The sequence below is a fragment of the Sebastes fasciatus genome, chromosome 1, assembly GCF_043250625.1.
Source record: "Sebastes fasciatus isolate fSebFas1 chromosome 1, fSebFas1.pri, whole genome shotgun sequence".
NCBI classification, from domain to species: Eukaryota; Metazoa; Chordata; class Actinopteri; order Perciformes; family Sebastidae; genus Sebastes; species Sebastes fasciatus.
In genome coordinates, this window is record NC_133795.1 from 24,970,029 (window position 1) to 24,994,195 (window position 24,167).

General features: G+C 41.2%; 1 protein-coding gene across 5 annotated transcripts in view; it reads right to left on the minus strand.

Annotated features, from left to right (window-relative positions):
- Nucleotides 1-24,167, minus strand: part of ephb2b (eph receptor B2b) — a 159,642-nt gene that overhangs the window by 24,037 nt on the left and 111,438 nt on the right. For 4 of the 5 annotated variants that reach the window (XM_074639362.1, XM_074639353.1, XM_074639378.1 and 1 more), the window contains exons 4-5: nt 22,229-22,384; nt 19,055-19,390 (exon numbers count right to left, since the gene is read on the minus strand). In XM_074639362.1, the coding sequence (XP_074495463.1) occupies nt 19,055-19,390; nt 22,229-22,384 (492 nt within the window). Of the gene's footprint in view, nt 1-18,688; nt 18,829-19,054; nt 19,391-22,228; nt 22,385-24,167 lie in introns of those variants that run through there. The other variant, XM_074639386.1, reaches the window with a different exon arrangement.

Here is a 24,167-nt window from a genome sequence, read left to right on the forward strand (position 1 = left end):
AGAGACTTTGTTAAGGATGAGGCAAATCAAACAGACTTCACAGTCACGCACAGAGAGTTTTACAGCATCTTTAATCTCCGGGTTCTGCAAAGGTGTAATACGCAATGCCATAAAATCTATGTAATGTACTGCAGTCTCCTTTTTAGAGAGTCTCACGGCGAGACATGCACTGCAGGGTTGGCAAGTTGCAACACCGGCTAAAACCACATAAGCGGCCTCACGGGACTTCCCAGTGTCAACTGTGAGTTTCATGCGATTAATTTACGCTTGTCAAAGCGCTGATAACAGACCGCCTTCTCCAAATAAATCATTTTAAAATCACCAGACCACCATGCGTTACACGCAGGAAGCCCATTTTGTCGGCCACATGAACTAAACAAACAATTAGCGTAAAAATGCAACACATCTTTTTATTGTGGGGCGTTTTTGTCCTCAGCTTTTGATTTTATTCAGTTGGAGTAGTTTATGCATGTACATGGCAGCTTAAAAGGACCATAGTAGAGGTTTTCCATGCTACAAATTGCATGTGTTTTAAATTAACATTTTTTCCAACTTCAATTTTTAGATTATTTTCTTACTTTCAGGGCACACGTTGGTTGGTTTCCTGAGCCTTTCAGAAGGATATGAAAATCAACATTTAGAAACTTGCCCTATATAGGAAGGCCAACACAAAGATTACTTCATCACTCTTACGGTATGTATTTCCCCAGGTGACATTATCATTGACTTATTAGGCTTTGAAAACCATGTTAACTATGCTGTGACATTTTAAGGTTTGTGAGACAACTGGCGAACAGCAACGTTGTTAATGTGATTCACAGTAAACTTTTTTACTACACAGCCGTTTGCTTGCTTGCATTACCATTTGAAGTTTGCAGCATCCCAAACTGCACCATCAGCATGCAACTTCACACAAAAAAAACAAGATTGTTGACTGTGATGGATTACCTCACCAATGAAGATGTAAGTCTCTGCAAGTTGATTTTTAAGGCATACTGAGATGAACAGAAATTAATGTCTCTCTCAAAGAAGGAAGATCACACTAAAGACAAATGGAAATATGTAATGTGAAGTGAACATTACAACCCGATATCACGCCAAAGCATGTAATAAACTCATCTGTCCACCAGAGGAAAGCGTGCCAGTGTCACATTGTGCGTCGTCGAGGCGTGAATATTACACGTGTGTATGAAGGTGCAGTAAGTTACCAGCAGGGGGCAGCAAAATCACTTAGTTAAGTTTAGGAATAACGTCATAGTTGGGCTTAAAATAAGTACGGAAACTACATAAAGTATGTACGGAAACAACGTATAAAAATACATCACAAACGTCAATAAAAAACATGTCACATATGCCGCTAACATAACTTACAAAACAAAACACCAGTCTCCTGGTTGAAAGTCCTGTGTTTGTTGGACCCTAACCTCACCTCCACCACCACTAGCGGTCTTTCTCCCCTTTTTAATCTACGTGACTAGCTCTGATATCTCTCATATTCACCTGGATGCATTTACATTGCAGTAAGTACAGAACCGGGCTGTACATTATTTGTAAAATATCTAGCGCTAACGCATATTCTTTATAACGCCACGTATTTATTTAAAGCATTAATGTAATCAATCTTTCGGAGATTTTAGCGGTCTCAGTTTTGAAGTTAGAGAGAAGATATTGGTATCATATGAAACTAGAAAACCTAAGGAAGAAATTAATTACTACCAAAAATGTCATAGTAGCTTGTCGCAAAGGAGGCTAAATAATGCTCCAAACTTGCGCTACATTTTGGCATGAAAAACTTTCAAAATGGCCATATTCAAAGGGGACCCCTTACCCACGAGTCTCCCCTCTACAGACATGCCCACTTTATTATAATCACATGCAGTTTGGGGCAAGTCATAGTCAAGTCAGCACACTGACACACTGACAGTTGTTGATGCCTGTTGGGCTTGAGTTTGCCATGTTATGATTTGAGCATATCTTTTATGCTAAATGCAGTACCTGTGAGGGTTTCTGGACGATATTTGTCATTGTTTTGTGTTGTTAATTGATTTCCAATAATAAATACATACATATGTTTGCATACAGCAAGCATATTTGCCCACTCCCATGTTGATATGAATATTAAATACTTGACAAATCTCCCTTTAAGGTACATTTTGAACAGATAAAAAAAATTTGTGATTGATTTGCGATTAATCGTGATCAACTACGGACAATCATGCAATTAATTGTGATTAAATATTTTACTCGATTGACAGCCCTAGTTTGTTTTTAATTCTTTTTTTAAGATTGTCTAAATGTGAAAAGGTTGCCTTTCTCCCTTTTCACTGGGCCCTGTTCCCCAAAAATTAACAGTGTTTTGTATTGGCTTAATTGTTCATTTCAGTCCAATGTTTCAGTTTATTTGATACAGTGTCAAGTAGTGTGTATAAATGATGCAAACTTGTTTAGTTTGTTTTATGGGTTCATAGAATTGTGTTGTCCTGCCTGGGATGTTGGGGTGGATCAGTTGCTCAGCAGCTCAATCAAGGGAAGTGCAAACAGGTTTGCCTCATCATGTCCTCTTAGAGGAGAGGGGCTGGGCTCTGTTAACATGTTGGATGATATAGGTAAGATAGTTCTGCAGTACATGACATTGTATAATGGTGGGCGGGCTCATTGGTATGCGTGAGTGCCCCTAGATAGATTGAGATGTCAGCAGTAACTTCCAGTTAGGTGAGGCTGAGAAGATAAAATCCCATTCACTGGAGTAAGAGGGGGAAAAAGGAGGTGGCAGCTTGCTGTGAGGCCGCAGCTGTCTTTTGTTTGGTGCTCTTTTGATTCAGTTTAAATGTAGTTTCATTGAATTTCCCAGGTTTCGTTTTTGCTCTTTGTTTCAGTAAACTTTTTGTTAATAAATGCCGTTTTTTTGCACTACTCTTGCTTATCAATCTGGTTTTTCAACATTCCTTTTTAAAGTTTTCCAGTGCCAAACCACCTCACTTGCCCTTTATATAGAGTGGCGGCGCTACAGTCACATTATGTTCTTTGCTTTATTTGTTTTGAAACAAGTAAAATAATGCCACCCCATTGCTTGATTTTATTCACACATTTCAAGCAAACACAATTGTTAAGACTCAGTAGTCGACTTAATGACTTGTTACAACATGGGTGGCCTACTACAGTCTTGCATAGCCCAGGGACTTAGAACTTGGTGCATTCTTTTCAGCACAGCCATAAGGTCAGGGGAGCGTGATCACCTCACGTCCTCCAACAACCATTAAGATTAGTTCAGGGTGCCGTGGGTCAGTGTAAAGCTAAGAGAAGCTGAAGATAAAAAGCTCTGTCTGGGGAGCCTGGCAAGGCCTGCAGGCCTCTATGTCTGAGCCTCTTTGTGTGTGTGTGTGTGTGTGTGTGTGTGTGAAAGGGTAGGGTGGGTTTGGGGAGTCGGAGAAGGAGGGGTGCTGGGCAAGATTTATGGACACCGAGCCCCACGCTCATCCCCTACAGGCCCGTGCTGCACACACATGCAGCCCTCAGCCGGCAGCACAGTGGCTCCCCTGAGTCCCAGCAATAAAGAGAGAAGTCTCTCCACTGGCACGCGTTCTCTATGGAAAATCCACCGACTGGGAAATTACAACCGCCACGCCTCTACGATGAAAGATTCTAAGGCTGCATGTGTGTGGTATATAATATTTATGTTGTCGTTGTTGATGTAAAGAAATGCTGAGTATCAAGTAGCAACTGTCCTGAAGAAAGGGGAGAAAATATAGCGTGGAAGTGACCACAGTGAGCCAGAGCCAATGATAAATAAAACCCCTTTTTATAACCTTACTCATTCTCATCAGCTAATCAGCCCTGCCTTGCATGCCCTCCGACCCCAACAGAAGCATCCATCTGAGGCGACAAATTATGATGTCTCATATAAACTGTGATTGTCAAGGGACTGTCCTCACGTGCCGCTGCCAGCAGATAATAAATGGATGTTCTGTATTTCATCTCAGCGAAGCACTTACACTGTGATGGCCTGTGACTCCGCTAGTGCACATACATCATGCCTCTTTCCTGCAGCCGGAGGTACAATAATGTATACAGTATCCAGTCAGGACACCGGTCCGGAGAATCTCTTCCATCTCACTGTACTCGCTAGTTTGTTTGCAGTCACAAGACGACAGCCTAATAAGGCAAACAGTTACTCTAAGAGGAGCTCACGAGTATCCCATTACGGATGTACATATATTCAAGACTGCCACATGGCCTTTTCCTGCATAGCATTTCCATTAAACACACGGCGCAGCCATGCCTAGTAACCCGATACAGAGCCAGGGAAACAAAGGCAGCTCATGTATTCATGTACAGAGGATGGACACATGCCAACATGAGAAGCTGTTGGAGGAGAACACTGTGGTTTTCTTCTGCATAAAGAACAACTTCCAGACAGCGGGGTGGTGGCAGTCGCCATGTCTGAGCTCGAGAAAACCGATAAGGGGTTGGTGTAACGGAAAACAAACTGGGATTAAATTAAACGAAGACGTGATTTTTAGTGAAAAGTAAATATGGAGTAAAAAAAAACACAAAGTGTTGAAACATTGGCCATGTAGAGAAAATAGCGATCCAGCTGTGTTACGTATTTCGAGTCAATTCGGTACACGCATTTTAAGCTAAGCTGACATTCGACCAATTAACTGAGGAATGCGGTGGTTTGCCAAGTCTACGTTTCACTGCAGCAACGATTCCACATATGAAAACCATTTAATTTATGTACTCCAAATCTACAAGTCTCCATTGTACTTCAAGTGTACCTTTTCCCCCCAGCTTAATCTATAATTTACAGGGTTGAGTAAACACTTGGTTTCCATTGTGTCAACATCATGCGCCGAGTTATGCCCCTAAATACATGCTTTAGTTGCTTTAAGCCACTTTCTTTGTTGTTACAATAATTATTCTTAAATCGTGCGGAGTGCACGTCATTAAAGACAATTAGAAATTAAAAACAAAGATGTAAGAGAGTGCCCCAGTCATTTATATACTGGAGACCGACTAATCATAAACTCTGTCAAGTCAGATGAATTCCATCAAAGTGGGTGAGCTCCACTTTCACTGGACGCTTTATTTATGGGTTTTCTCAATGAATGCTCTATTCATGTTCTTAAAACCAATGAAGCGGTTATAATGACAAAGACAGGGATTGTAAGTTTACATAATTAAATTAGATGGCTGAATTGGAAAGATAAATGGTCTTGATGAATATGTCTCTGGCAGGAGTTTACCATACACCACCAAGAGTGAGAGGAGTCGCAGCCATAATTTAGATACCTCACTAGTGATTATCAATGTTTAGGGCTGTCAATCGTTTAAAATATTTAATCACGATTAATCGCATGATGGTCCATAGTTTATCGCGATGAATCACAAATTAATCGCACATTTTCTATCCGTACAAAATGTACTTTAAAGGGAGATTTGTCAACATGGGAGTGGACAAATAGGCTTGCTTTATGCAAATGTATGTATATATTTATTATTTGAAATCAATAAACAGCACGAAACAATGACAAATATTGTCCAGAAACCCTCAAAGGTACTGCATTTAGCTTAAAAAATGCTCAAATCATAACATGGCAAACTCATGGCATGTCTGTAAAGGGGAGACTCGTGGGTACCCATAGAAATAATTTTCATTCACATATCTTGAGGTCAGAGGTCAAGGGATCCCTTTTGAAAATGGCCCTGCCAGTTTTTCCTCGCCAAAATTTAGCATAAATTTGGAGCGTTATTTAACCTCCTTCGCTACAAGCTAGTATGACATGGTTGGTACCAATGGATTATTTAGGTTTTTCTAGTTTAATATAATACCAGAATCTTCACTCTAGTTTTAAAACTGAAAAAGAAAAAAAGAATGACTGGCGTTAAAACAAATTTGCTGTTATTATTGCGGTAACTTTGACGGCCCTATTAATGTTACATACAATGTGTTTCATTTTCCCTGTCGGTCAGAAATACAGTGCTCAATGTGGGACTGTGTGTTTAATATCACTTCAATCATGAAAAGATTGCAATTAATTTTTTCCCTCCAATATATCTAAAGTCTGCAAAGAGCTCAAGAGACAATAAAGAGTTTAATATGCTGGAGGCCGGGAGGGGGCCTGGGTGTCCACTTGAAACTTTCAAGGTTGTATATCGCATTGCTTAATTGTGAGAGGATGGGAGGCCCCAGCTGTTGTCAAAGAATTAGGTTTCAGACCGCACATCATTACCCAGCCTGGGATCTGATATGAAAGACGGCTTTGGAATCTATTCTAGCATGACGCTCTGGCCTTGGCCCAACAACAGAGAACACAAAGGCTCTGTTTTGCTCGACATCTCTAATAGATGTCTTGGTGTTATGTTTGAACACCTAGTGACTTCCCTAATCAATTAAAGATGGAGTTTACAGGGACATTTCCACTCATTTAAATCCAAGCCGATTTTAATGGGGCTTGCTTCTGCTAACACACGCAGAAGTGAGGCTTTCATCCATCCCATTAATCTACGTCTCTTATCTTTTATTATGCTACACTCTTTTGGTGGGCTTTTCCACTCTCTCTCTCTCTGACCATTTCCTTCTTTAACTGGAGTTCTACTGTTAAGCCTCATTGCTAAGAACATGATGGGCTTATTCATTAAGCAAGACTGGTGAAGTGAGACCATTGGGCATGGATGACAGCAGAGGGAGTTCAGTCATGGGTGCCCATGTCCAAAACACAGTCATTGGACAGACTTCCAGGAGCGGAGGGGTCTTCAGGTGCTCCAGGACCTGAAGACACCCACAGTAACTGTTCAATGTATCTTCATAAAACGGTCTATATCTTAAGAACAATTATTCCTAATTTTTTGTGCGTTTTCCTACAAATGCCTAGCTACACATGACGTATATGTCAATTTCCGCTCCAGTCTTTTCAAAATAAATTTCCGTCTTCACAGGAAACAACTTGTCAAATTTAGGCAACAAAAGTATTTAGTTTTGGAAAAGATCGTGGTTTGGGTTAAAATAACACCGGAAGTGGCGTAACTTAAGTACGGAAGTTACGTGAAAAAAGTACTTAGTTAGGTTTAGGAAAAGATTGTGGTTTGGGTTACAATAACACAGGAAGTAGCGTTACTCAAGTATGAAAGTTACATGACAAATAAATCATCATTGACTTTCACGTGGGATATAAACGCCGGTCTCCTGGCCGAAAGTTCTGTGTTTTTTGACCCAGCCATCCACCTCAATCTCCCCCCTACACACCGTTTGTCACTCTTTATACTTCCTGGTTCACAATTACGTGGATTAAATACAAATTGATTTTGTTGGATATATACGAATTACAGTGCATTATTGTTTGTATAGGTATAGCTACGAACGGTGTATGGGAACAGCCTGAACCGATACATGGAACCATGCTTGGAGGAGCAGTGGTCGGAAAATTACAGCAATCCAAATAATGGCTTTTATTTCCTGCAGCTGACTTATTTTATTGACAGCAAGAGACAACACCCCCCCCATGCTCTGATACATTTTGCTCCGTTTCAGTCATTACAAAGACTAGAAAAAAAGGGAATAACCTCCAACATTTGCTGGCACATGAATCACATGCTTCTGAGAAAGTATATGTTTAAGGCCTTTTATCTGCATATTTCTAACATCCTAATGTGTCTACAACCATGTGGTTCTGATATGATTAGACGTTCTGCAGCAGAGAGCAATGCTATGATTTGGGGGAAGATGGGGGAGGTAGCGAGAACAGGTCGGGGCTCGTAAAATCCCTTTTCCTTTTCATTGTAAAAAATCGGTTTCCCCACAGCGCGTCTCTCCCAAAGGGCTCAAACCAGCTGGTCCTCTACCAGGCAGCCTCCCAAACAGGCTGCCACTGCTCCACTCTCTTCGACTGCCGTCCGTTTATGAGCGGCGCATCGAGCCGTCTTAAAGGGAGAGGCCCATATTTGCATGTACTTTTAGCATGCTGGCAGCCTGCCCTGTTTCCCCCAGCTGCAAAGGATTGTGGGTTTTACATCTATAAAGATTTTCCAGCGCAGTAAAGCTAGAAAAGTGAGATTTCAGTTCATCAAGCTTTAAACCATCTGCACTAGAAAAGATTGGGGACTATAATACGCTCATATACACACCATAAGCTAATTCTAAAATAGGCACTTCAGGGGCATGAAGAGTTTTCAGATGCTTGCAGAGGTTAAGGTTTAAATCTAAGCCGACCAGGCAAATCGGCAGACGGAGGAGATACAATCCAGATAATTATGTACAGAGACAATGCTGCAGAGAGAATTATTTTGCAGCGACTGAACAAACCATCATACAATCCCAAAACGTATGGTTCTTTAGTAGGTTCTGTTGGTGGATGGTGCTGAATACTATCCTTAGTATTGGAGCCACTTTGAGCTTTAAATGATCTTTGAATAATTGAATAGTACTTGTAGTTCTTTACTGCAATTGTTAACAGTTAATGATATAGGGACTTCCACACAAAAACAAATGGACCTTCTGTGGTTTAAGTGATGTTGCGATGATGAACTGTGGTGGATGGTCTTAAAGCAGCCAAAAGCATCTAACAAGAACATCCACAGTGTCTCCAGCTCGATAACAGTGGGTGGACTGTGAAAACACCATGATAAAAATAACACCAACACTTTATTGTTCCATCCCTGACAAAGTCTAATATGTTGTATTTTATAAATATATTGGAATTAGAGATGTCAACCAATTAAGATATTCAATCACGATTAATTACATGATTGTTCATAGTTAATCGTGATTAATCGAAAATGTATCGCACATTTTTATCTGTTCAAAATGTACCATAAAGGGAGATTTGTCAAGTATTTAATACTCTAATAAACATGGGAGTGGACAAATGTATGTATATAATTTAACATTGGAAATCAATTAATAACACAAAACAATGACAAATATTGTCCAGAAACCCTCACAGGTACTGCATTTAGCATAGAAAATATGCTCAAATCATAACATGGCAAACTGCAGCCCAACAGACAACAACAGCTGTCAGTGTGTCAGTGTGCTGACTTGACTATGAGTTGCCCCAAACTGCATGTGATTATCATAAAGTGGGCATGTCTGTAAAGGGGAGACTTGTTTGAAAATGGCCATGCCAGTGCCAAAATTTAGCATAAGTTTGGAGTGTTATTTAGCCTCCTTCACGACAAGCTAGATATGACATGGGGGTTAACAATGGATTTCTGAGGTTTTCTAGTTTCATATGATGCCAGGATCTTCACTTCAACTTTAAAACTGAGCCAGCTACAAACTAAAAATTGCAAGTTGCGTTAATGTATTAAAACAATTTGTGTTAACGTGTTATAATCACGTTAACTTTGACAGTCATAAATATAATGTATGTCAATAAAACAAACCAAAAAACTCTTGTGACTGTCTAACATGGTGCCAATTCATGGTGAAAATGTTCTGTTAATACAATAAACTGTGTCTCAAATTCTCAAAAATGTCATCGTAAACATTGTTTCTAAAGAACCTCACATGACCAAAAGTGCAATTTCTGCTGCTATAAACATTTCAGAGAGATTGTAATAATACAATTTAAACAGTCTGTATTTTACAAAGACACACAGATCCGCTGTGGTCCTTGAGTCTCTCGGGGCGATTCGGGCTGAACAGACACAATGTTTGAGCTGCCACAGGGATGTGGAATGAGGATTTTTTTTGACTCACACGGCTCCGGGGGAGACTGGACTCTGTTTAATATGCAAGCTGTTTTTCTGCATTTAAACAACTTCCAAACCGGCATCTGCGGGGAGGAAAACTCCACAAACCACAGAATGCATGTCAATATTTTTTTTTTTACAATGTTGGAAAGAAGAGTGTGGGCTACAGCTTTCTTTTTTTTTGATTTGGTCCATGGCACACAAAAAACATTTTGTTTTATCAAGTCAATAGCTTTGTTGTTGAGCAAAAAAAAAGTAGAATGCCAATATGAGCAGAACAGAGCTGAATAGCTGTTTCAAAAAGGTGTTACATACTCCTTATTTGTATTTGTATTATATTATATAAAGCAATGTCCTATCTAGGAGGCAGTCAGTCCGACCACCTCCTTCTGTTGCTTCCGAGCAGCTCCAAAGTAACATAAACAAGACGTGGAAGTTTCATGTAGCACATCTGCTCCAGTTAAATTTAAATGCACAGAGATGACTTCTGGCTTAATGTTGGAAGTCCTGCTTATCTACACACACTGTGCGGTTGCCACAATTGAGTGGCACACAATAGCAAGGATTATAAAAGATCATCTCCGCTTATAAAGTTCCTGACCCCAATTCACACATGAAACCTTTGGAGAGGATGATGGCGGATGCAGATCGCATGATCAGCGGCGATATATGCGAGCGAATCGAGGCTACATTAAAAAATGAGAGGCATTAGTGACATCTGAGCAGGAGCAAGGGGGGAGGGGGGGGGAGGAAGCAGCTCGTCGTGTTCAAACCAGAAACTCCAGGCTATGACAACCTCTGTTTTGCATCCGCCTTAAAAGGAATACTTATAAGTCACCGCAGGAACTTGAACTTCAGAGTGTGTTTGGCAAAGAGAAAGGGTGAGGAAGTCTAAAAGAGACAGAGAGGAGGAGCGCCATTGTGTTTATCACAGATCCATTTTCTTAATTGCTGAAGTTAACTCCATAAACTTCAAATAAAAATTCAATAAATTCAAAACCACAGCGCTGATTGGGTCTTGATCCCTTTTTGCTTCATCACCTATATTTATTATCTTTTTTATTTAATCGTCAGCATCACCGTCATCATGCTCTTGTATGTAAATAAATGACATGCATTAAAAGCACGGTCAATTATTCAGGCGTTTCAGTCTATAGCTAATGCACTCAACAATAATTAATTGTGAATTCACATTATGTTCCCTTTTACAGCCCACTGGGCCAAAAGATCATGGCCTTTTAACCTAGATTTGTATGCAGGCGATGTGCCGAGTCTACTCCCCTCTTCACTGCACAGGCTTTAAACTGCACATCCTGGAGGACGAGATCCATATAATGTACCCGGAAAATAACCCACATGGCTACTGAATAATTTATGAACAAGATCAATTAGTTAACTAATTTTGACAATCCATGGGCTAATTCTCTTCTGGGGAGTCATTATTAAATTCATATCCCATGCATAGGTTATTTAAAATCATCCGATGAGCCGCTCTGTCAACCCTGCAGGCTGCTTACCACACACTTTATCGCTATATCTTATCTCGCTCTCTCTGCTGTATAGTGCTCGCCTGGGTCCGTCTTTGTAAACAGGTTGCTCTCTGCATCAACAGTGAATGCGGTGTATGTGTGACTGGCTGGCTGACTACCAGAGCAGGCTTGTCTCAAGGCTCTGTCAGTGTTGGGCTCCAGGTGCACGCTGAGACCTCCTGTCTGTCTGCCTGGCTGACCCACCCTGACACCCACCATATGTGCCCTTCTTAACACCTTCTGTCACCGTCACGCAGAACGTCATGTATACTGGTGGTCCCTGTCTGACTGTCCTGTCTCTCAGCCTCTTTATCTTTCAGCACATGTCACTTTATCGCTCTTGTGTATTTAGAGCTGATAATATAGCAGCCTGAATCTGTTATCGCGGCTCTATGTTAAAAGTGTATTTTAGGTCAGATTTATCTTATATATGCCAATGACTTCATGTAATGAGAAAATTTGTTTGTGAGTGAATTTCTTCATCTATTATTTACCAGATCTGCACCTACATAAGGATGTACTATAACCAGCCCGGTCTTACCGACTGGCGTATGAATGACAAGGCGATTAGTAGGTAATTTTGCATTAAATAACAATATTGTTATTGATTTTGGCGTGTCATGTGTATGCTAATGTAGTCTGCAATGCAAAACGCCTCAGAGCTAGTGACGTAAGATAAAAAGTGAGAAAGACTGCTTATGTTTGATGGGTCCAACAAACCCAGGACTTTCAACCCTGAGACCAGTGTTCAGGAGCCAAAGTGTTGTTGAGATGTTTTTGAAGTTACGTTATTGACTTTAGTTACGTTCGGAAGTTGTAGCAGGCTCATCATATGAAACTAAACAAACTAAGGAATTTATTGGGACCAACCATCTCATACTAGCTTGTCACGAAGAAGGCTAAATAACTATCCACACTTGCACTAACTTTTGGTGAGGATTTCCAAAGGGGTCTCTTGACCTCTGACCTCAAGATATGTGATCTTTCAGAGGTTGTAGCGGGCTCAGTTTTAAAGCTAGAGTGAAGATACTGGTATCATAAGGAATCCATTGGTACCAACCAGGTCATACTAGTTTGTCGCGAAGGAAAGGGGTCCCTTGACCTCTGACCTCAAGATGTCTGAAATAAAATGGGTTCTATGGGTACCCACGAGTCTCCCCTTTACTGACATGCCCACTTTATGATAATCACATGCAATTTTGGGGCAAGTCATAGTCAAGTCAGCACACTGACAGCTGTTGTTGCCTTTTGGGCTTGAGTTTGCCATGTTATGATTTTAGCATATTTTGTATGCTAAATGCAGTACCTGTGAGGGTTTCTGGACAAAATTTGTCATTGTTTTGTGTTTTTTCCGTTTTTTTCCAATAACATATATATATATATATATACATTTGCATAAAGCAGCATATTTGTCCACACCCATGTTGATAAAGAGTACTACATACTTGACAAATCTCCCTTTAAGATACATTTTGAAGAGATAAAAAAATTTATGAATCATCGCGATTAAATATTTTAAGCGCTTGTCAGCCCTACTAAACAAATAACTAAGACGGTTTCAGGGTAACAATGTGGCGTTAAATGACACACAAAAAGACGTTTCACAACGTTAACCCTGTGGCGTGAAATTACATGCGGAAAAAATGTCTAAAATGTTGTGCTATTTATACGCCTTCCCATGAGATCAGGTTGCTATAATAGCTGCATCTTTTGAGAAACTGTAAAAAAAAAATCTCGAACAGAGAAATTCATATAGATTAAAATGACCCTGCATGAGTTAAAGGCAGATAATCGACCATTCATTGCCATGAATGTGCCATTGGTGACACTGTCCTAATGTCAACAGTGTAGTAGCCACATTTGGCAGGCTGGTGTATGGACACATTCTGGCAGTCCCGCCTGGCTCTGCACCATGGCTTTTCACACCACGGCCCAGTGGAGCAGCCCCCGGTAGCCTGGTTACCACGGACCTTGGCAATTTGGACAATAATTAAGTCATAAATCTTCCCCTCGACCACATGAAAAGGCTGCAGCCGATTACACCGCGCACCCTCTGAGTAATGCGGTTCACTTCCACAATCAGCCAGTTCACCTGATAAGAAACCAATTCAGCCCCTCTGCTTCTCAATAGCATTAGCAGCAGGCGCCGCAGCTCACCTTGAGTTAATGAAATGCCTAAACAAATATGTCCTCTGGAATCTAATATGCCCGACCACTGTATAATGCAATATGGCGTACGTACGCACAGAGTATATGGACCCTTTAATTCATCCGTTGTGCAATGCTGAATTCTCTCACAGAATACTGATAGTTTGCATTCAGGTACAGTAGGAGATAATCTCTCTTCTGTGCACTGAAATTGATGATACAGCAGCTCCAGAGTAAGCTAGCAGGCAGCCACGTTATTGGTTAGCTATCATGTGTTTGTATCTTCATAATTTAAAGCAACAGTCTCGTCCGTATACAGTAAGTGCACATTAGTTATTTGTAATCCATTAAATAACTAAAATGTACTTAAAGAGACTCTGCTGCCTTCAGATACACATGAATGATATGTAGCAATGACCATAATTTACAACCAAGCTGTCCTTAATAGGAAGCGTGCTGTAAATAAACACAGGCTTGGACGTGCTCGCCTGGAGCTGTTCAAACATAGCTTCATTTCAACAGCTTCTGTTTCATCTTGAGTGTTTACTAGTGTTTTATGTATGACTAAATTAAAACAGGTTGCACCACACAAGCTAGTTTATAGATTAGTTTTTATTGAATATTTGCACTCTGTAACTGTCAGGTGTAACTGCTACTTTTCTAATTGAACCAACTGTCAAGACCAATATTAGCTTGCTGATATATGACCCGTTTAGAGTGAAGAGTAAAAGAGATCATATGAAATACAGTCGACATATCTGACCTGAAACCTGATAAAACTTAATGAAGTCATGAATAATGATGCAAATCTTGAAGATTTTAAATTACATTTCACAAAAATAACCAGCCCTCTCCTAAAAACCATGATGTTTTTTTTTAACTAAACCTAACCAAGTAGTTTTTTATTGCGTTTTTTTTTTTTTTTTCAATTTAAAAAGTGAACCATGTGTTTTAAACTGTTTAAAAGTGCGACCGTAATCCCGGAAAAAATATGTTTCCCTCGAAACATAATTGAGAATCCAGTTCAGTTGTATGGGAACATAGATTTGTCGGAGATAGGATTGAAAATAACACAACATACTTCAAAATTATGAAACATTATGCCTATAATATCTAACTAAAATGGAAGGAGTCTCTGTCTGTCTGTCCTCCAATTTTTTTGACAACCATTCATCCGATTGACCTCACACTCGGCGGGTGTATTGCTGAGTTCCCAAGGAAGTACAGTGTTAAGTGTGCGCTCCCGAGATCTACGGGTCATATTAGTATAGTAGTGCGTTATGTACACACTGTGCGTTATGTAATACACTGTGTGTATTGATTGGGGACCCCTATTAACTGTTACACCGCCGAACGGCAGTGGGTGCGGCTCACACTCATTTTTTTTTTAGTTTTAATGGTGCAACTTGATTTAGTAAATCATTAGTTTCAAACTAGTTAGTGGTTACTAAGAACTTGGGAAGGACTTTACGTTCAAATTCAGTAATGGATGAATAGCTGGAGCATCGCAATCCCGAACTCAAACACTTGCTGACATGTGTGTGCAATATATGGATTCATAAAAAATGAATACCGTGTGTCCTTGTGTGTGTTTGCAGCCTGTCTCTCCAGCTATGTGTCTCAGACTGTGTGAAGACAAAATGGCAGGATGTAGTACTGTGAAGTCTATTAGGACCAAATCCCATACTGCCACTCAGCTGTCAGAGACGTTTGATTAAACTGCAGGGTGGGAATGTGGTTTCAGCAACAATTTTCACTTCATACAATAATAATGAATGTAGGCCAACTAAGGTAAGGGGATGGAGAGAATGTTGGAAAGAAGGAGGAAAGAAATTGGTTTGAAATTGGTAAAATGGTTTCAAAGGGTAAATGTGTGCTCTCAGATGATGGAGGTACTTCAGTGTTCAAGCACAGAGAGAGGTACTCTACGCTACTCCAATGAACAGACTTAAACATGTGACCTTACTGTTACTAGAAGAAAGTCTCATTAAACAGTAAGTAACCTTGCCAGCAACAAACACAAAGTCAACCGCCTGGGTTCTCTGATTTATATTACCTGAGCAGATTAACTGAAAACACTGGACTGAAATAATCATTTATCACAAAAAAACTACTAATAAAATCAGGGCCTGGGGAAAAGATCTAAAAGCAAAAGTACAAAATGTTAATGCATTAAAAATGAATTCTCTAAACTCTTGACAGTGTGAGGTCATTTCATTCATTTCCAATAAAAGTTTAACGTTTTTAATTAAATTTCAGTTACAATGTTGTTAAATACTGCATAGGATCATTCCTAAATGATCACCATAATAACACTCAAGAACATTTTCTAGATAGATTTTTTTAATGCATCAGAGCAATGATATATATACATTTACCATACGCCTACCGTTTGTGACCATGGGGGCAACCTCTGGGTCTTAAAAGTGAAGCCAATGCTGAACTGCCTTAAACTTGCATTATTTTCTAATAGCCAGCAGGGGGCGACTTCTCTGGTTGCAAAAAGAAGTCTGATTGTATAGAAGTCTATGAGAAAATGATCCTACTCCTCAGTAAACATCGTAAACATGAGTTTATGGTCTCCCGTGTCACTTCTGGTTGCAAATAGCCAAGATGGCAACAGCCAAAATACCGAAAAATAAAATAAAACTTCTTATATACGGTCTATGTTTGTGAGAGTAGTCTTGTGTCACCACTCTCTCACCTGTCAAACCCAGTTAAATCATTGTACCACCTCAACCCAATATCACGCCAAAGTATTAAACCCGCCTGTCCACCAGAGGATAGCATGTCAGTTTCACGTTTTGCTTCGCCGAGGTGTGAGTATTGCACGCGTGAATGAAGGTGCAGTACCAGCAGGGGGCAATAAATCCAAATAGTTAGGTTTAGGGAAAACATTATGGTTGGGCTTAAAATAAGTACGGAAAATACGTACGGAAACAACGCAACATCAGTACGGAAAACACATGACAAACATCAATAATGTAAATTGAAAAGAAACACATCGGTCTCTAGCACTGGTGTCCTGGTTGGACCCATACAATTCCCCTCTCGCCCGCCATAAGCTGTATTTCTCACTTTTTACTCTGTGTCATTAACTCTGAGCGTAGCATATTCCCACAGATGCAATGACATTGCAGTCAGTATAGACTACATGGCGTACAAATGAAACGCCAAAAGCAAGAAGGGAGTTCTTATTACACCCTTTTGCCTTGCACGTTATCAAGTCTTTCACACGCTTTTTCGTGCGACCGGACTGCACACACCCTATGATTCTCACCCTCAGTTTCTGACAGGAAGCACCAGATTTGCAACTCTCTGTCTCACTCCCTCCGCTCATTAAATGTCATGCAAAGAGTAACATTTTATAGACAGCTCAAAGCCAGAGTAGATGGTTTACTTGTGACTCATTATTCTAAAACGGCTTGGAGGGCATCTAAAGGCTGCTGCGTATTCAACACAATGCAAGTTGTGGGGAATTAGTCATATGCTTATAAAACGGCCTCGAGCACCATTCAGCACGGCATCTCCTTTTGTGTGGCATTACAGTGTGTAATCAAGCGCCGCACTTTCCAGGGCAATCACGTCCTTTATCACAGAGGAACTGTCGCCAACCACCTACGGAGTGGGAGGATAAGCCCCTGTGGGTAATAGAGTGTGGTGGGTGCTTGATTGGATATGGTGGCAAGTGAGAAGTTTTGCTCACATCTCACACCACTCTCCTCCCCTGCCCCCCTCACCCTTCACGCCAACAAGTCATAGCTGAGGACAGCCATCCGCGCAAGATACGGGACACTTTCACGCCACTTACTTTCAATTTACTTACGTATTCGTTGCTTTCGTGGAACGCTTCAGCCTCTGGGCCGATGCGAGCTTACTGAGGGACTGATTAACACGCATACAACATTTCATACACTCTGTTTTTCTTCATCGAAATCTCGGTGTAAGAGGGAGGCACAGAACTGCCTGAGGTAATTAGGGGTGACATGATGTTTATGTAACCTCCAAGCCTCACAAACCAGATGCAATTATGGGCTACTGGTCTCTGTGACCCCGGCCCTGTAGCGTAGCCCCGCCGAACTGCAATCCCGCATCCCAGGGGTGAGCCTGGTTTTGCAGGGTGACGGGAGGAAGGTGGGAGAGTGAAGCGGGGGCGAGCAAGAGTTGAGTTCTTTTCACAGCTCCCTCTGACGGGAGCTCTCGCCGCCTAATCCAAAGTGACGGGCACTTCAGTGGAGAGGGCGCGGAGCCCCCCAATTTCCGCCAGGTCCCCCACGGCAGGGGGAAGCAGAGAAGCCAAGGGTTGGGGTGGCAGACTTATTGTGGCCCAGTGAGAAAGAGCGGGGCAGGGGCCTCATTACAACGCTTAACTGCACTCACAGGCCCTCATTAACCCACCACACCAGTGACTCAAATCAAAACAGACAATAAAAAGGGGTCGCCGTTTGAATAAAGGCCTCCATTTTTAGTGTGACTCGGAGTTTCGGCATTGTAAATGAGTGCTTTACGGAGCTTTTACACAAACAGATTTCCGTAAACACTGCAGTTTGCAACAATGGGTCAATTTAAGTGTAGGAATCTCCTCTTAAATGTGGTCATCCAACTTGTATACCCTTTCTGTTTGACTGCTTCTATGCCAGGCATCTGGACATCTGGGAATTCCAGAGGAAAGTAATGAGAGAGTGAGAGTGTAGTTAAACAAAACCCAATATGTCCGCTGCAATAAAAGCACAGTAACACAGTGCTTTAGGTAGCTCAGCTCGTAGAGGACTGCCCTCAGTGCAGGGGAATGGATGATGAGAGATGACAGGCACTTACGTATGTTGCTAATGGGATGCAAAGCCAGTGCAGAGATAAAGCCCAGCCTGTATCCCTCCAACCCTCCCACCCCCCTCTGCTCATCAGTGCTTGGGGGAGAAAAGCTTGGCACGCCAAATGATGCGTTTCATAGAGACAATTAAAGAGCAAATCAATGCTGCTGCCTCTGTGAAATAATTAGAGATGCGGCCGACTCCAACCGCAGCCACACGGCGGAAAACATGCAGAGCTCCAGTAGTCGCAGAATAAATTCTGAAAGAGATCTTGAGGCATATTCCTAGAAGATCCTGCAGATTAAAAAGTAACCCCGACCACCAAGGGAACCTGTTTTTCATTAGGCCTCAGAACATGCCGGAATACTGGCTTCTTTGAAGTTTTACTTTACAAGGTAGCTCATATAGTAGTGCGCATATACCTTGATACTACGCTCACGATATACTATGCATGTGCTTTTTAATAGTTTTTACACTACAATCAAGTAGGTGGATGGAAATAGAGCTGTGATCATTGAACAGTAGATGACTGCTCTCAGCTCCACTGAAAAACACGGTGATGAGGTCACACAGTTAAGACCAGCAGGCCATCACATTCTCTGTCACATCATCAGCGGCACTCTCCTTCGCATTTTAGAGCCCTTAATCTGCATACATCACCATACGGGAGAGGAGAGAAACTGACTTAGCGGAAGGTCTGTGCACTGTGCATTATGTGCTTGTAGAGGAACGAGTGTGATGAAGAGGGTATAAGCGACAAAAAGAGCAACACAGAAATAGACATGGAAAAAAAGAAAAGAGAACAGAAGAGAAGAGGAAAGGAAACCACATGGGGAATATAAAGTGTAGAAAAAGACAGATGGGCCCACTTACCAGCCTGGTTAGTGGTAATGTTGACTGAGGCGTACTGAGGGGAGTAGGGGCTCTGATCTGACACCCCGTTGACAGCCTGCACCTCAAACGTGTACTGTGTGTGGGCAAGCAGGTCACTAATGTAGACCCGGGGTTCTGTCAGGCCCAGCTGACGGGGCAGAAACTGAACGTTGTCCCCGCAGCGGGTGCAGCCTCCCCGGCCTCCGCCGCAGCTCTTGCAGATGATGTTGAAGACCACGTCCTCGCGGCCCCCCGAATCCCGGGGAGGCTGCCACTCCAGCATCACGGAGGTTTCGTTCACGCTGGAGATGACAGTCTGTGGAGCTGAGGGGACGGCTGGAAAACACAGGAGGAGTTCTGCAGTTAACACTTGAGTGATTAAAACAATACACAGATACTGTGGGAAGTTGGAATCTGCAGAGGTTAATGATATTTCTTCGTCACTTCAAGTGACCCCTTTCACATTGTCACAGTCATGTGATCCAATGCTAATAGAAAAATCTTTATTATAGATGTCCTGCTAAATCAGCCTTGTCTTCTAAAAAGTACTTTCCCACACAACTAAACTGCATTTGAATTAGAAAAACATTTTTTGTTGCGGATTACGTTTGTTTTTGACGTATCACAAATACGGTTGTAATTATAGTCTGCAGAAATCTGCATAGGGAGGAGGTCGGGGTGGTGGTTGGGTAAAAAAAACACTGGACTTTGACCCAGGAGAACGCTGCTCATGACCCGTGTAAAACCTAAAGTCAACATTCACTTACTCCATTTACATCTGTAACTTAATCACGTAACAAACCTTATTTTAAGCCAAACCATGATGGTTTTACTAAACCTAACCAAGTAGTTTGGTTGCCTCAACCGAACGAAGTAGTGTGGTTGCCTCAACCTAACCAAGTAATTTGGTTGATTCAACCTTACCAAGTAGTTTGATTGCATATACCTAACCAAGTAGTGTGGTTACCTCAACCTAAACAAGTAGTTTGGTTTCCTCAACCTAAGCAAGTAGTTTGGTTGCCTATACCTAACCAAGCAGTTGGGTTGCCTCAACCTAACCAAGCAGTTGGGTTGCCTCAACCTAAACAAGTAGTTTGGTTTCCTCAACCTAAGCAAGTAGTTTGGTTGCCTATACCTAACCAAGCAGTTGGGTTGCCTATACCTAACCAAGCAGTTGGGTTGCCTAAACCTAACCAAGTACTTTTGTTGTGTTTGTTGTTTTATTTTGTTTCAATTTACAACGTTAACCACATGTTTAAACTGTTTAAAACTGTGACCATAATCCGGGAGAAAAAACGTTTCCCTCAGAATGCACTTTAGTTGTATGGGAACGTAATTTTATAGAAAACAGGGTTGGCTAAATGGACAAAAAGGACCGAAAACAGTGTTAAGTGTTCTAATGATTGGATGGTTGGATTATGTACATTTCATTAGCAGTAGCATTCTGTAGTTTTCCTTGGGATTTTTTGCTTTAAAATGGAAAGAAAATGTCTTATCTATAAGTCTTACATACAATGTATACAGAAGAGGAAATATATATGATATAAATGTTTGTAACTCATATGAGCCACAACTTCAAGGACGCTATACTTTGCACCAGCTACATTCCACAGCATTGTTTTAATTGTATGATGGATGCTGTGTTGTGTACTTGGTGGCGTAGAGAGGATAATTACCAACTCTACTTAAATAACACAGGAGAAGAGAAAATCCACAAGCTCACTAGAAGATACTATATGGCTTCTTTTAGACGTCTGAGCTGACAGCGTTCCAAGCCGCCTGTGCCTCTTCCCTCGGGATGCCCATTTACACTCTCTCATTTTCCACGCTGGTGTCCACTTTGTCAAGTGTTTTCCTAACATCTATTCTTGACAGTTTTCTCATGGAGTGTCGTATAGGGTTACTGCAGCGGAGGAGAAACCTACTGTTTCTCCTATTGGGACATTCTTAGCAGCTAGGCATTATGGGGTGGAAACTTTCCACATGGCGCTACATGTTGAGTGACAGGCCAAACAAACAAACAACGAGAACTGTTTATCTTTTACAGCCATGTGCGCCTAATTATGGAAGTCGTACCCTCCAGGACTAATGAGATAAAGAGCTCCGCTCCGCCCACAACATCCTAAATCTGAATCGATCACTTCTTATTTAACCTCCTTTTTAATTGGCAGCAATTAACAGATCTCCGGCTCTGGAAGGAAGCCCGATGGAGTGCCCTTCTTGGTGTCTCTCATACATGGAAACATAACTCCTCCTTGGCATCTCCTTCCTGGGGAGGAGGACTAATATCCCCCCACCTCCATTAGCTGGCGGCCTGCTCTGATGGGCCCATTCCCTTGCTTTAATCAGGCCGGGCCCTGCTGCGCTTAATACGGGTGACGTGACGCTGCTGCTTTCTCATTCACAACAGCTGCTCGACTCCCAGAGCCAGGCTTATGCAAATCTCCTTTGTTGGAGACCATCAAATCTTTTCCCTCCTCTCTTCCTTTCAACAGACAGAGAGGGAGAGTGAGGAAAAAAACACTACCAAAATGTTGAAAGGAGCTTTTTTTTTTTCTCACTCACCCCCGTTTTGTTTTAGTTAGACCACACTCTATGCACTGATTCTCTCTTTCTCACATACACACAACCCCTCTCCATCTCCCTCAAATTGCCTCTCCTTCATTCCACGCTTCACCCCTCCCTCACTCACTTTTGCTTTGGTCTATCCTTCCGTCTCTCTCACTCAACCTCGGTGTCAGCCTCAAATTCAAATTCAAATTCAAACAGCTTCATTGGCATGACAAGAGAGAGTCTCGCCCGGGCTCATTCTCCGTGGTTGCCCCTCCACAAAGCTACGCGCCCCGGCCCAGTAACCTCTGGTCTGGCTCCGAGTACGGGCTGTGTGATGTTGAGGAGGGGCAGCCGAGCCTTGTGTGTTGGGTCAGATCTGTGGACAGCCACACTATGGGCATGTCAGCGCCGCGTTGGTGTGAGGGACAGCGCTGACAGGGTTTCTCTGTTTGGAGTTACACAGACTACCACTGTCCTTTGATCCCGGGGCTCTTCTGCTTGCGGGTGTGAAAATGTGTGCGTCAAAAGCTTCATATTCAAAATCAAAGACTCTGTGGGTTCATGTCTGTGTACTTGTGAGGAGTGCAAGTTCACATATAACAACATCAGTTCTATACGTACTTGTGCACGGCATCTGGAGAGGATCGGAGTCGGTGCGGTAATATCCGTTGCGGCAAACGCAGTTCATGGCGCCTTCGCTGGTGGTGCGGCTGTTGATGGGACACTGCATGCACGGTTCATCTTTTTGAGTGGGCTTGAAAAAGCCCGACGGACAGGCTGAAAGACAAGAGGAGAGGATACGTGTGAGGATTTAGAATGAAATTTACACATTTTTTCAAAGAGCACAGATAATGTAAATTAATTTCTTTGTATCACCCAGAGAGTCTCTGTACACTTTACACTTACTGTACACTATAAGTCAGTAAGAAAAACACAATATTACATGTAAAAGTACACACATACACACTCACACTAGGGCTGCAACTAACAATTATTTTTATTGTCGATTAATCTGATGATTATTTTCTTGATTAATCAATTAGTTGTTTGGTCTATAAAATGTCAGGAAATTGTGAATAATGTGAATAATGTCAAATATCAGTGTTTCCCATAGCCCAAGATGACGTCCTCAAATGTCTTATTTTGTCCACAAATCAAATATATTCACTTTACTCTCATAGAGGAAAGAAAAACAACAGAAAAACATAAAATATTCACATTTAAGAAGCTGGAATCATTTGGAGAATTTTGACTTTTATTTCTTAACAATTACTCAGACCGATTAATCGATAATCAAAATAGTCAGCGATGAATTTAATAATTGACAACAAATCGATTTATCGGTTAATCATTGCAGTTCAAACTCACACACACATACACAGTGATAGTGTTAATATGAAAACAAGGTTGAGGTTAGTCATTACAAACAGAGCTCATACAGTTTAACCGTAACATATAAAGTATAAAGTAGCAAGCCTACTTTTCGGGGTAAAACAGTGATTTGGGTTCCCAGCCAGTGAAAATAGGAGAGCCCATAGTGAACAGAAAGAAAAGATGTGTTGTGAGTATCAACAGACTCCCGAATGTGCAGTGGGAGATTATTCCAGAGAAGTGGAGCTCGGTGAGCAAAGGCTCGACCACCAAAAGAGTTCTTATTAAAACCGAGGAATGGTTAAGAAACCGGCATTAAGGGAACGTAAAGGAGTATATGGGGAAATAAGGCTGGAGATATATGAGGGAGCTGGTCCAGTTAAAGCCTTATAGGTAAGAAGGAACTGGTAGTCAATGCAGAAACATCAGTACCGTTGTTATATGATCCAACACAGCTGCGTTCTGGACCAGTCGGAGACCTTTTGTTGCTGTCTTACAGTAATCTATTCTAGATGTTGTGAAAGCATGTACGAGAATTTCACCATCTGATTTTGATCAAATGAAAAACAAACACATTATTATATAATATTTATACAATAGATTCATATTATATAATTGTTATATAAACATTCATAGTGTGACAGCAGCAGGAACATTTAATTGTATTTTTTTTGTTAATTAATTTTAGGTCTGAACATTTCAGAAGATCATGCAAAAATGTCACAATCCTGGGTGTCAGAAAATATCGAGTAGCATTATTATGTTTCGCGACACTATATTGATTCTCCAAAACACTAAATCGATTTGTAATTAATTACAAATTAATTATTAGTTTATATGCAAAGATTAACTCAGTCAATATTTAATTTCATTTGCAAAGATATGCACCCTCTCAAAGTAGTGCTGTGATGTTGCATAAATAAAGTAAACATTTTTACTCAGATTTTATGCATTTAGTGGTGTGTTCCTTATACAGTGAAAGTTTTCCTAAAATAAGATTTTAAAAATCGTAACATATCACTTTGTTTACAGTATCGCAATATATTGAATTGTAACCCCTGTATCATGATACGTATCATATCACCAGATTCTAGCCAATACACAGCCCTAGTCACAATTAGTCAGAACTCTAGGTGTTGTTTCCCATTTATTTATTTTTTGAGCAACAATCCACAACCCAAAGATAATT